This window comes from Arachis ipaensis, chromosome B4, assembly GCF_059453495.1.
Source record: "Arachis ipaensis isolate K30076 ecotype BB chromosome B4, ASM5945349v1, whole genome shotgun sequence".
NCBI classification, from domain to species: domain Eukaryota; kingdom Viridiplantae; phylum Streptophyta; class Magnoliopsida; order Fabales; family Fabaceae; genus Arachis; species Arachis ipaensis.
This window is the reverse complement of record NC_142439.1, coordinates 141,341,436-141,353,133: the sequence shown is the minus strand read 5'-3', so window position 1 is coordinate 141,353,133 and position 11,698 is coordinate 141,341,436. Positions and strand designations below refer to the sequence as shown.

The 11,698-nt window shown below is 38.4% G+C and overlaps 1 protein-coding gene across 1 annotated transcript; it reads left to right on the top strand.

Annotated features, from left to right (window-relative positions):
* Nucleotides 1-907: 907 nt before the first annotated feature.
* Nucleotides 908-2,662, top strand: LOC148569473 (uncharacterized). Its single transcript, XM_088485074.1, has one exon. It carries the CDS (start codon nucleotides 908-910, stop codon nucleotides 2,660-2,662), a length of 1,755 nt encoding a protein of 584 aa, XP_088341200.1.
* Nucleotides 2,663-11,698: the final 9,036 nt, after the last annotated feature.

Below are 11,698 nucleotides of genomic sequence, written 5' to 3'. Positions count from 1 at the left end.
ACATGCCAAGGATGAAAGAAACACCAAGGACAGCAGAGGTAGTGGGAGAGCTCCTCGGACAGCAGGGGAGGTGGAGCAAAATGAAGAAAGGACTGCATGCCATCAAGGACCACTCCAACGGGCAGCAAGAAAAAGCAAAGAGGATGAAGCTACAATAAAGCCTAGCTGAAGATATATAAGAAGACTCATTCCATCATTTCAAGGGAAGAAAGAGAGCACACACATTCAGAGCACCTTCTCTAACATAGAGCTGAAATCTCTTTCTTCTACTCAAGCTTAATTCTGATTTATTGTTATGGCTGTCTTGCGTTATTCTTTGTTTTGAAAAAGGCAATCATGTGAGGATCAAAAGCCAAGAGAAAAAAGGCAAGAGTGATGCAGAAATAGCCACTGTTTATTTTTCTGATGTAATCTGGGTTTATGAACTAGGATTAGTTCCCCTTGCCAAGTTGGGATAGCACTTGGTGAGAACTGAATCTGTATAGATTCCCCTTCCAAGTTGGGATAGCACTTTGGGGTTGCTAAGCTTTGGTGAAGAAAGCTTAGGGGTAGATACTAGTTGAATTAGGGAGTAATTCAATAGTATTGGTGTATGTAACCTGAGAATTATAGTGAAAATTCCACCATGATTTGTGGTGGAGACTGGATGTAGGATTCATGGCGCAAAGAATCCGAACCAGGATACATACTGGCCTCTTTCTCCTCTTCTCTGCACTTTTAATTTTCTGCGTATGAGACTATTTCAAATAATCTCCTGCAACTCGAGCAACAGCAAAAACAGAGTTTGAAACTTAAAGTTTTAAGCTAACTTGATTCAACCCCCCTTCTCAAGTTCAACTAGAACCATCAATTGGTATCAAGAGCAAGGTCTCAAGAAGGCAAGCTTCACAGCTTGGAGTAAAGATCCATGGCCAACAACATGAATCCCAACATCGTGGCTTTCACTCTCACTGAAGGGCAGTCCAATAATAGACCTCCCTACTTCAATGGCAGCAACTACTCTTACTGGAAAGAGAGAATGAGAATCTTCGTGCAGTCAATCGAATACAACATCTGGAAGATCATCCTCAATGGTCCAGACGTTCCTACAAAACAGAATGCTGATGGAGAAGTCGTGGCAAAGGAGGACAGCGAATGGACAGATGAAGAAAAGAAGAAGGTTGAACTCAATGCTAAGGCAATCAACCTGATGCATTGTGCAATCAGTTTTGAAGAATTCAGAAAAGTGTCAAGGTGTAAAACGGCGAAAGAAATCTGGGATAAGCTCAGACTCACTCATGAAGGCACCAAGCAAGTGAGGGAGACCAGAATCGACATGTTAATGAAGGAGTACGAAATGTTCAGTATGAAGGAAGATGAGAGCATTGATCAAATGTTTGAAAGGTTCTCGATAATCATCAACAACCTGGACGCTATGGGAAGAAGCTACTCTGAAGAAACGTTAGTAAGAAAGATTCTGAGGAGTCTTACTAAGAAATGGGAAGTGAAAAGCACAGCCATCTCTGAAAGGAATGATTTGATCAAAATCACCTATGATGAGCTGAGAGGCAAGCTGCTGGCTTATGAAACCACTCACATGTCTCAAGACAAAGATGACAAAAAGAAAAGTATAGCACTAAAATCAAGAATGACAGCCCAAGGAGAAGAATCTGATGACAGCTTCTCAGATGAAGAAATGGTGCTCTTTGCAAGGAAAATGAGAAGACTACTAAGATACAAAAACAAAGGCAAAGGAAGCTCTTCATCCAAAGAGGTCAAGAAAGATCAAGTCAAGTTCACATGCCATCACTGCAAGGAACCTGGTCACTTCAAATCAGATTGCCCTCAACTTAAGAAAGGCGAAAATTTCAAGAAAAACAAAAAGAAAGTGATGATGGCAACATGGGAGGACTTGGAGAACGACACCAGCTCAGAAAGCTCAGATCAGGAAGCTCAACTATGCCTGATGGCAGATCATGATGATGAAGATGAGGTAGATCTCTCTGACTTATCTATTGATGAACTGCACTACATTATCAAAGACATCTCTGTGAGCTCTAAGAAACTCCTGGATAAGTATGCTAAATGTAAGAAAGAAAATGAGACTTTGAGGACAGAAAATGATCTTCTTTTGAAAAAGGTTAAGGCAAATGAAACTAACAATGAAAAGTTTTTAAAAGAAGAAAACATTGTCTTGCGAACTGAATTAGAAAAATTCAAACTCAAGCATGAAGTTTCTGCCTCCACTGATTTGATTTCTGAAAACAAAAGGCTGAATGAACAAATAAAAAGTTTGAATGAAGACTTAGCAAAGTTTGTTCAAGGTTCTCAAAATCTGAGCAAACTACTTGCTTGTCAAAGGTTTGGATCTGAAAAATCTGGACTTGGATTCATAGAGGAAAACAAGGCTGTTTTCAAACAAAACTTTAAAAAATCTGAAGCCTCCTCTTCCAAGCTTTTCAAACCAAAAGGATTCAGCAAACCTAAAAAATCAGTAAGCAAGAATCATTGCTACAAGTGCAACAGAAATGGTCATGATCCTCCTCAATGTTTCATCTTTCTTAAGTCTTTTGGTAATGATAGTAAATTATATAAAGTTGTTCATGATTATAATGCTCTTGGGCAGCCAAGAAGATTTCACATCAAAGGATCCAAATGGATTTGGATACCTAAGGTTAGTTGAAGAACATGCAGGTTTGCCTTGCATCCAAGAAGAAAATGGACATGTGGTATCTTGATAGTGGATGTTCAAGGCATATGACCGGAAGGGATACTTTCTTCATTAAACTCAACAAGTATAATGGAGGATTTGTCACTTTTGGAGATAATGGTAAAGGTAAAATAATTGCCATTGGTAAGGTTGGCAAAGATTTTTCAACTTGCATTGATAGTGTCTTCTTAGTTGATGGGTTAAAGCATAATCTATTGAGCATAAGTCAATTGTGTGACCTTGGGTATGCTGTAACCTTTGGGAAATCTGATTGTAAAGTCATAAATGAGAAAACAGGGGCTGTTTTGTTTGTTGCCAAAAGAAGTGACAATGTTTATGGTATCACTCTAGATGATCTAAAAGTTCAAAATGTAACTTGCTTCTCTTCAATGGAGTCTGAAAAATGGATGTGGCATAAGAGGTTAGGACATGCTAGCATGTTCCAAATCTCTAAGCTTGTAAAGAGAAGCTTAGTTAGAGGTCTTCCTAATATAAAATTTGACAAGAATATCACTTGTGATGCTTGTCAAATGGGTAAACAAATTAAAACCTCTTTCAAACCCAAGGAAGATGTCTCTACTAAGAAACCATTGGAGTTGTTACATCTTGATCTGTTTGGACCAACTAGGACTCAAAGTCTTGGAGGAAAGAGTTATGGCATGGTAATTGTGGATGACTATACTAGATTTGGCTGGGTGTTCTTTCTTGCTCATAAACATGAGGCTTTTTCAGTTTTTGAGAAATTCAGCAAAAAGGTTCAAAATGAAAAAGGTTTAAAAATTGTTTCAATTAGAAGTGACCATGGTAAAGAATTTGAAAATCAATCTTTTGAATCTTTTTGTGATGAACAAGGCATATCACATAACTTCTCTTGTCCAAGAACTCCTCAACAAAATGGTGTTGTTGAGAGAAGAAATAGAAGTTTACAAGAAATGGCTAGAGCTATGTTATGTGAATATGAAATCCCTAAGTTCTTATGGGCTGAAGCTGTGAACACAGCTTGCTATGTTTTAAATAGAACCATCATTAGGAAGTTTTTGAAGAAAACACCATATGAACTTTGGAAAGGGCATCCTCCTAATCTTAGTTATTTTCATGTGTTTGGCTACAAGTGTTTCATTTTGAACATCAAAGAAAATTTAGGAAAATTTGATCCCAAAACACATGAAGGAATTTTTCTTGGTTATTCCACTAATAGCAAGGCCTATAGAGTTTATAACAAGAACTCCAAAACCGTTGAGGAAACCATGCATGTCACATTCTGTGAATCTAACTCTGTTCCTAGTGTTTTCATTGATGATAGTCCAGGCTTTGAAGTTGAAGTACCTAAGAACAGTGAACCAGTTCCACAAAATCCAAGTTCTCATGAAGCTGCACCTGCTAGCAACGAAAATCCCAATTCTGCAGGAGACAATTTGGAATTATCTCCTGTTTCTGCAGAAAATACTGATGCAGAGGCCATTGTTGACCAATAGGAATATGAATCCTCAAACCAGTCAAGAAGACCAAGAGAATGGAGGTTTCTGAAAAACTACCCTGAAGAGTTCATAATTGGAAATCCCTCCACTGGTAGGACCACTCGTTCATCTTTGAAAAGAGCCGAATCCAACAACATTGCTCTTCTATCAAAGATTGAACCTCAAAACATCCAAGAAGCTCTTGCTGATCCATCTTGGGTGTTAGCCATGAAGGAGGAATTGCAGCAATTTGAGAAGAATCAGGTCTGGTCATTAGTGCCTTATCCAAATGGAAAGAAAGTCACTGGCACTAAATGGATTTTCAGAAACAAGCTAGGTGAAGATGGATCCATAGTCCGAAACAAAGCCAGATTGGTTGCTCAAGGATATGATCAAGAGGAAGGGATTGATTTTGATGAATCATTTGCACCTGTAGCTCGAATGGAAGCCATCAGATTGCTCCTTGCATATGCAGCTCATTGTGGTTTCAAATTGTTCCAAATGGACGTAAAGTGTGCTTTCCTCAATGGAATAATAGATAGAGAGGTTTATGTGGCTCAACCACCTGGGTTTGAAAACAAAACTTTTCCTAACCATGTTTTCAAACTAGCTAAAGCTTTATATGGTTTAAGACAAGCTCCTAGAGCTTGGTATGAGAGGCTTAGCTCATTTTTATTGAAAAATAATTTTCAAAGAGGAGCCACTGACACCACTTTATTTATTAGAAATTATCATGATCATTTTATTCTTGTGCAAGTTTATGTTGATGATATTATATTTGGTTCGGCTAATGAGGATTTGTGTGCAGATTTTGCTAAGCTTATGACCAATGAATTTGATATGAGCATGATGGGAGAACTCAATTTCTTCCTAGGCCTGCAATTCAAGCAAACTGCAGAAGGCATATTCATCCATCAAGAAAAATATGCAAAGGAACTTGTCAAGAAGTTTGGGCTGGAATGTGCTAAGCCTATGGGAACCCCCATGCATCCTAACATCAAGCTTGATAAGGATGAACATGGTAGAGATGTTGATGAGACTCGTTACAGAGGGATGATTGGATCCCTAATGTATCTAACCTCCTCAAGGCCTGATATCATCCAAAGTGTTGGAGTTTGCTCAAGGTTTCAATCAAAACCTAAGGAGTCACATCTCTCTGCTGTCAAGAGGATCATCCGATATGTACTTGGTACCACTAATTATGGGTTATGGTTTCCTAAGACTGATTCTTTTCAATTAGTGGGTTTCTGTGATGCAGATTTTGCTGGGGATAGGATCGATAGAAGAAGCACAAGTGGCATGTGCTGTTTTCTTGGGAAATCCCTCATTGTTTGGTCTAGCAAAAAGCAAGCTACGGTAGCACTTTCAACAGCCGAAGCTGAGTACATTGCAGCCTCCTCTTGTTGTTCTCAATTATTATGGTTGAAAACTCAACTAGCTGACTATAAATTGAATGTCTCAAATATTCCATTATTTTGTGACAACATGAGTGCTATCAATATTTCCAAAAACCCTGTTTTGCACTCAAGAACAAAGCACATTGAAGTTCGTTTTCATTCTATAAGAGAACATGTGCAAAATGGAAATTTAGATATTCAGTTTGTTAATTCTGAGGGTCAGCTGGCTGATATATTCACCAAACCACTGATAGAGGAGAGGTTCTGCAAGTTAAGAACTGAACTGGGCATTCTACCTTCATCTCTGTTTTCTTAATGTTTCTGATAATGAGATCTTTTGTATTTTGTCTCATAAATCGCGGTGAGATTTTCTTTGGCAGATGATGAGTAACCTTCATTGGGTCACTATGAAGCCTACTGGATTCAAGCCTGAATGATGAACATCACGTGCTGGAGTAGTCTCGACATATGGGCTTTCTTTACTAAATCCAATTGAGCCCATTTCATAGTTGCTTTTTCATTTTTTGAAAATAAGTTTTTGGGCCTCATTTAACATTTGTTTTCAAATCCAAATTTTATTTTGCTTTTTGTTCCCATCTGCAACGTACAACAATTACAGCTGTTACTTCCTATACGTTTTCAAAGTTGGGATTTCTATTTTTTCAAGGTGCAACCTTTACACTTCTCTAAGTTTATAATAACTTCCCACTGCATGCATTCATTCACACCACACTCTCCACTCTCCACTCTTTCATCTTCTCCGAACCAGTGCTTCTATAAATATGGCTCGAAAGAAGAGAGTTGCTCACAGAGGCTCCCACAGCGGCACCCACCGTTCTGATCACACACACTCTTCTCCCTCTCATTCCCCCACTCATTCCTCTCCATCTCCACCACCAAACCCTTCTCCTGACATGGCCCGCACGAAGACCACTGCTCGCCGCCCTGGCGTTGCCCCTCGCCCTACACCTCCTCCTCCTCCACTAAACATGTCTCAGCCTAGTTCTTCCAAACCCAGCTCTTCCAGAGGAAAGAGGCCTCTTCACGAAGACGAAGAGACTCGCCCCACTCAGAATCGCCATACTCGCGGTACAGTCATTGGCTTTGACCTCCGTCCTGTTGCTGAACCTAGACTCTCAAATCCTATTGCTTACAAGTCATTTTATGCTGATTTTCCTGATGAGTCCTTTGATCGTCGTCGTTTTCAATCTCTCATGAACTATCTGTTTTTCTGCAAAGATGTTTACAAGCGTAAACTCTGTCCCTCGAAGCTTGTCAATCTTGACAAACTCCGTAGGAAAGGCCTGAACTTTACCCCATTGTTTGCATATCAAGGTTGGACATCCATACTGTCCATCAAAGAGAAAATTTACCCTGATTTGGTAAAACAGTTCTATAGCAACATGTCCTACAAAGAAGGGAGAATCGCCTCTTTTGTTAAAGGCAAAGTGATTATTCTTGACAAATATCACCTAGGCAAAGCCCTAGATTACCAGGATCGAGGCCCTGATGTCTACACCTCTGGTAAGTGGGACGAAACACTCAATGTTTCATACTTTGATGCCCTAAGTACTGTCTGCATCAATATCCCTCTCTTAGAAGGTAACACTCCAACTCATAAGTCTCTTGGTCCAGTCCGTGCCCAGCTGCATAGGATTGTGAACCATGTCATCCTGCCTCAGAGCGGCTCTTTTCAACGCGTCTCATTCTGTGACACACTGGTTTTGTATGCACTGCTTTCAAAAATTCCCATCTCTTTTGCTTACTTACTTGTAAGGCATATGTATGCTTGTGTCAGTACCAAAAATGCATTACCATATGGCATGCTTCTTACAAAAATTTTTCAATATTACAATGTTGATTTTGGGGCTGAAATTGCCATAGATTGTAACTCATATATTAAAGGGGGTGGTGCAGTAAAGAAAACAGCTCCCAAGCGTCGCCAAACTGATGACAGCACTGATGTTCCTTCTGTTGATGAGGATCCTCTGATTCCCCCTTCCACATCCACTACAATCAAAGTCATGACCCGCATTCTGAAGAATGTTCTTGAAGAATTCATCAATCTGACTGACCTTCTTCTCCATCATGGTGCTGAGCGCAAAAGGAATCAAGTTTTGGAGGAGAATGGTCTTAAGAAGACCAAAGGAAGGATTCGCATTCTGAGGGACTTTGTGGAGGATGTTGAGGTTGGCCTCACCACATCTGACAATGAGGGGGAGGACGATGGAACCTCTGATGAATCCAACTCTGATGCCTAGCTCATTTTATCTCATCTGTGATTATGACTTAGTTTTCTTTTGAACTTGTTAAATATTTTGGATGACTGTAAAGACTTTAACTACTCTGCTACTTAAACTATATGCACCAGCCACTAACAAATTTTGTGCAGGTTGTTTTTTTTTTCCTCCCTTGATGACAAAAGGGGGAGAAAAGAAAAGGAATGTTAGTTTTGGCTTAGGGATTAACAGTAATAGTTAAGAACAATGTTTTGTGGTGCTATGATATATCTTGTGTTGTGCTTAGTGCTAATTGCTCTGTGCTTGCTCTGTGCTTCCATTACTGTGATATATTGTTTGGATATATTGGTCTTGGCTGTTTTTAAATTTTGTTCAGGAAAAGATGTAAGCCATGATCAAGGGGGAGCAATGCTAGCATTCAGGGGGAGCAACTCACAATCAGAATATCATCAAAGGGAAGTGTTCTTAACTCATTTAAATTTCTCTTTAAATTCCCTATTTTATCATGTTTGTCATCAAGGGGGAGATTGTTGAGTCTAGTTTGATTTTGGGTTACATTATGATGACAAACATTTATTTGGGTTGAAAGCCCAATAGTATTTAATGTGTGCTTCATTGTGGCAGGCCCAAGTATACTAGCTTATGTTGCAGCAGCCCATCAAAGCAAATAGAAATGCAGCTCACATTGTTCCTTAATGCAGTAACCGAGTCCAACAATTCCTCATAGCACATTCAGCAACATTAAATGATTATGTAAATATTTGCTAAAAGCAATATGAGGACAGCTGTATCATGCAAGGACAAGTGTGGCTCTGAGAAAGCAAGCAAGGACATCACCAAAAGCACTGCTACGGATCGTGGTTATGCAAAACACAAACTTGCATAAAGCAGCAGCAAGGAAATGGAGCAGAATGGAAAAGAGGAACATGCCAAGGATGAAAGAAACACCAAGGACAGCAGAGGTAGTGGGAGAGCTCCTCGGACAGCAGGGGAGGTGGAGCAAAATGAAGAAAGGACTGCATGCCATCAAGGACCACTCCAACGGGCAGCAAGAAAAATCAAAGAGGATGAAGCTACAATAAAGCCTAGCTGAAGATATATAAGAAGACTCATTCCATCATTTCAAGGGAAGAAAGAGAGCACACACATTCAGAGCACCTTCTCTAACATAGAGCTGAAATCTCTTTCTTCTACTCAAGCTTAATTCTGATTTATTGTTATGGCTGTCTTGCGTTATTCTTTGTTTTGAAAAAGGCAATCATGTGAGGATCAAAAGCCAAGAGAGAAAAGGCAAGAGTGATGCAGAAATAGCCACTGTTTATTTTTCTGATGTAATCTGGGTTTATGAACTAGGATTAGTTCCCCTTGCCAAGTTGGGATAGCACTTGGTGAGAACTGAATCTGTATAGATTCCCCTTCCAAGTTGGGATAGCACTTTGGGGTTGCTAAGCTTTGGTGAAGAAAGCTTAGGGGTAGATACTAGTTGAATTAGGGAGTAATTCAATAGTATTGGTGTATGTAACCTGAGAATTATAGTGAAAATTCCACCATGGTTTGTGGTGGAGACTGGATGTAGGATTCATGGCGCAAAGAATCCGAACCAGGATACATGCTGGCCTCTTTCTCCTCTTCTCTGCACTTTTAATTTTCTGCGTATGAGACTATTTCAAATAATCTCCTGCAACTCGAGCAACAGCAAAAACAGAGTTTGAAACTTAAAGTTTTAAGCTAACTTGATTCAACCCCCCCTTCTCAAGTTCAACTAGAACCATCAAGCCTCTTTTTGAATCTCATGATTGTTATGTGGCACTAGTGTCGGGGCTTCATTATTTTTTCCATCACCAAAGGAATTTCTGTTTCCTTCCAAGGACTCTTTCTCCATGCACAACGATTTATCATGCCCATACCGTGCACAAGTAGCACAAATCAACTGTAAACTCTCGTACTCCACTTCATAAGTCACACCCTCCACTATAATATGTTTGATTACAGGCAACTCAAGATTAATTTGAACACATTTTCCTCTTTCTGCAAGCTTAGTAGCCAAATCTACTTTCACCGGAATCCCTATTGCAGAAGCAATTCGCAGCATTGCTTGTTTCTAGTAGCACCAAATTGGAAGTCCCGAGACTCGAATCCATACCAGCGTTGATCCAAAGAATTTTTCGCATGGCCTAAAATCCACATCCCATGGCTTTACTGCAACATAGTGACCGTCTATCAACCACGGGCCACCAAGAATGATTTTCTCACGATCCGCAGCAATATCAAATTTAACCAAAAAATATCCAAACCCCACATCCAACAAATCAAACCTCCTTTGATGCGCCATATTATCCGAAACTTATGCATGAGAGCCGTGTAGCCATAATGCTTATCCAGCACCTTGATCACGATGGCTTCCTTATAAGGTTCAGCTAGACAGCTCTTTGCCTCTTTGGTAAAACTGACACTTGGTGGACGAGAATCACCCTGCTTACCTGTCACCGTTGCGATACCATCCCCAGATAAAGACCCTACTAATGCAAAGGCCTTAGACTTTTCTGCACCAATGACTTTATCTCTAAAAGAGACCTTGGATGACTTTCCTAACCCCTCTCGAGAAGAACCCTCCTTAACACCGGATACACACCCACCCACGCTCTCCTCCTTATCTCTTCCAATGGCATGGCCATCTTCCTCACCGTGTTTCACCCTCAACCGCTCACCCCGCTCAATCCTTCTCTCATTCTCCTTGAGTATGGAGTACGTACTCTTTCTTTGTTAGGGTTTTTTCAAAGGAAAGTGATTTTGTTCTGGTTTTATATAATTTAGGATACAGTTATAAATAATTAATCTCTTTATTTAATAGGGTATATAATTTAATATACTAAGAAGTATCGCTCAAAAATATTTATTATTACATAATTGTACAATTTCAATTTTAAATTTTCGATTTTGAAAAGTTATAGATGATTTTTATTAATTCATAACATTTTTATTATATTAATAATTTTGTAGATTAATAATTTGTGTTGATAATATGATTTAATTAATTATTTTAACTAAATCACAAAGTTCAATTTTTATAGTGTAAATACTCTTTTTATTTTTTTTCAAACATTTTAATAAATTAGTGTTTACGTATATTAACTTAAAATATAAATATAGTGTTAATTTTTTACCAATAGGGTGTATAATTAAAAATTAAATATAATAACAAACATGTCTCATTAGTATTTACGTTGGTTAGCTTAGTGATAAAAAATTTTGTTTTTACGAATTAAGAACGAGGATTTGTGTAATTCTTTTATTGCTCTATATATTTGTAATTTTTTAGTTTTATTATTTCTCAAAAGTTACGACTTTAATTTTTAGTTATTTATAAATTTTTTATTACCGTTTATGATGATTAACTTAACCATGAAAATTTAAAGGTTCACCACTTGAGAATAAGGATTTGCATTCTTTTATTGCTTCTTATTATAACTTAAGATATAACTATAAATTATGCAAGGAAATTTGTTTTGCTGCCTTGTTTTCATATGTTTTGGGTTCTTTTCATTAGGTGTTTTTGCTATTTAAAGTTTTGCTACTTTAGTTTTATATGTTGTTATCATAGTATTATATTGTTATTGGTGATTACATGTGATGCCTAGTGCTTTTCTTTGTATCCTGCAAAAAGATTAGGGTGTTGTCCCAAAAATTGCACCATGAGGTTGTTGTTTTGAAATTAAAAAAAAGGGGTATTAACTGGCTTGGTTAAATTGTAACCTATGCTCCTGTTAGATTTGGTGACTGATGATGTTTGGTGTGAAAAAGTTTCTTCATTCACTTTCTCTCTTGAGTCAATATGTTGTAAAATAAATATAAGGATAAAGTACTAAATTGGTCCCCTAAGTTTGGGCGTAATTCTGTTTTGGTTCTTAAGGTTTA

What these genes read in the sequence shown, in the direction of transcription:
- LOC148569473 (XM_088485074.1), top strand. Translation starts at nt 908, where the DNA reads ATGGCCAACAACATGAATCCCAACATCGTGGCTTTCACTCTCACTGAA.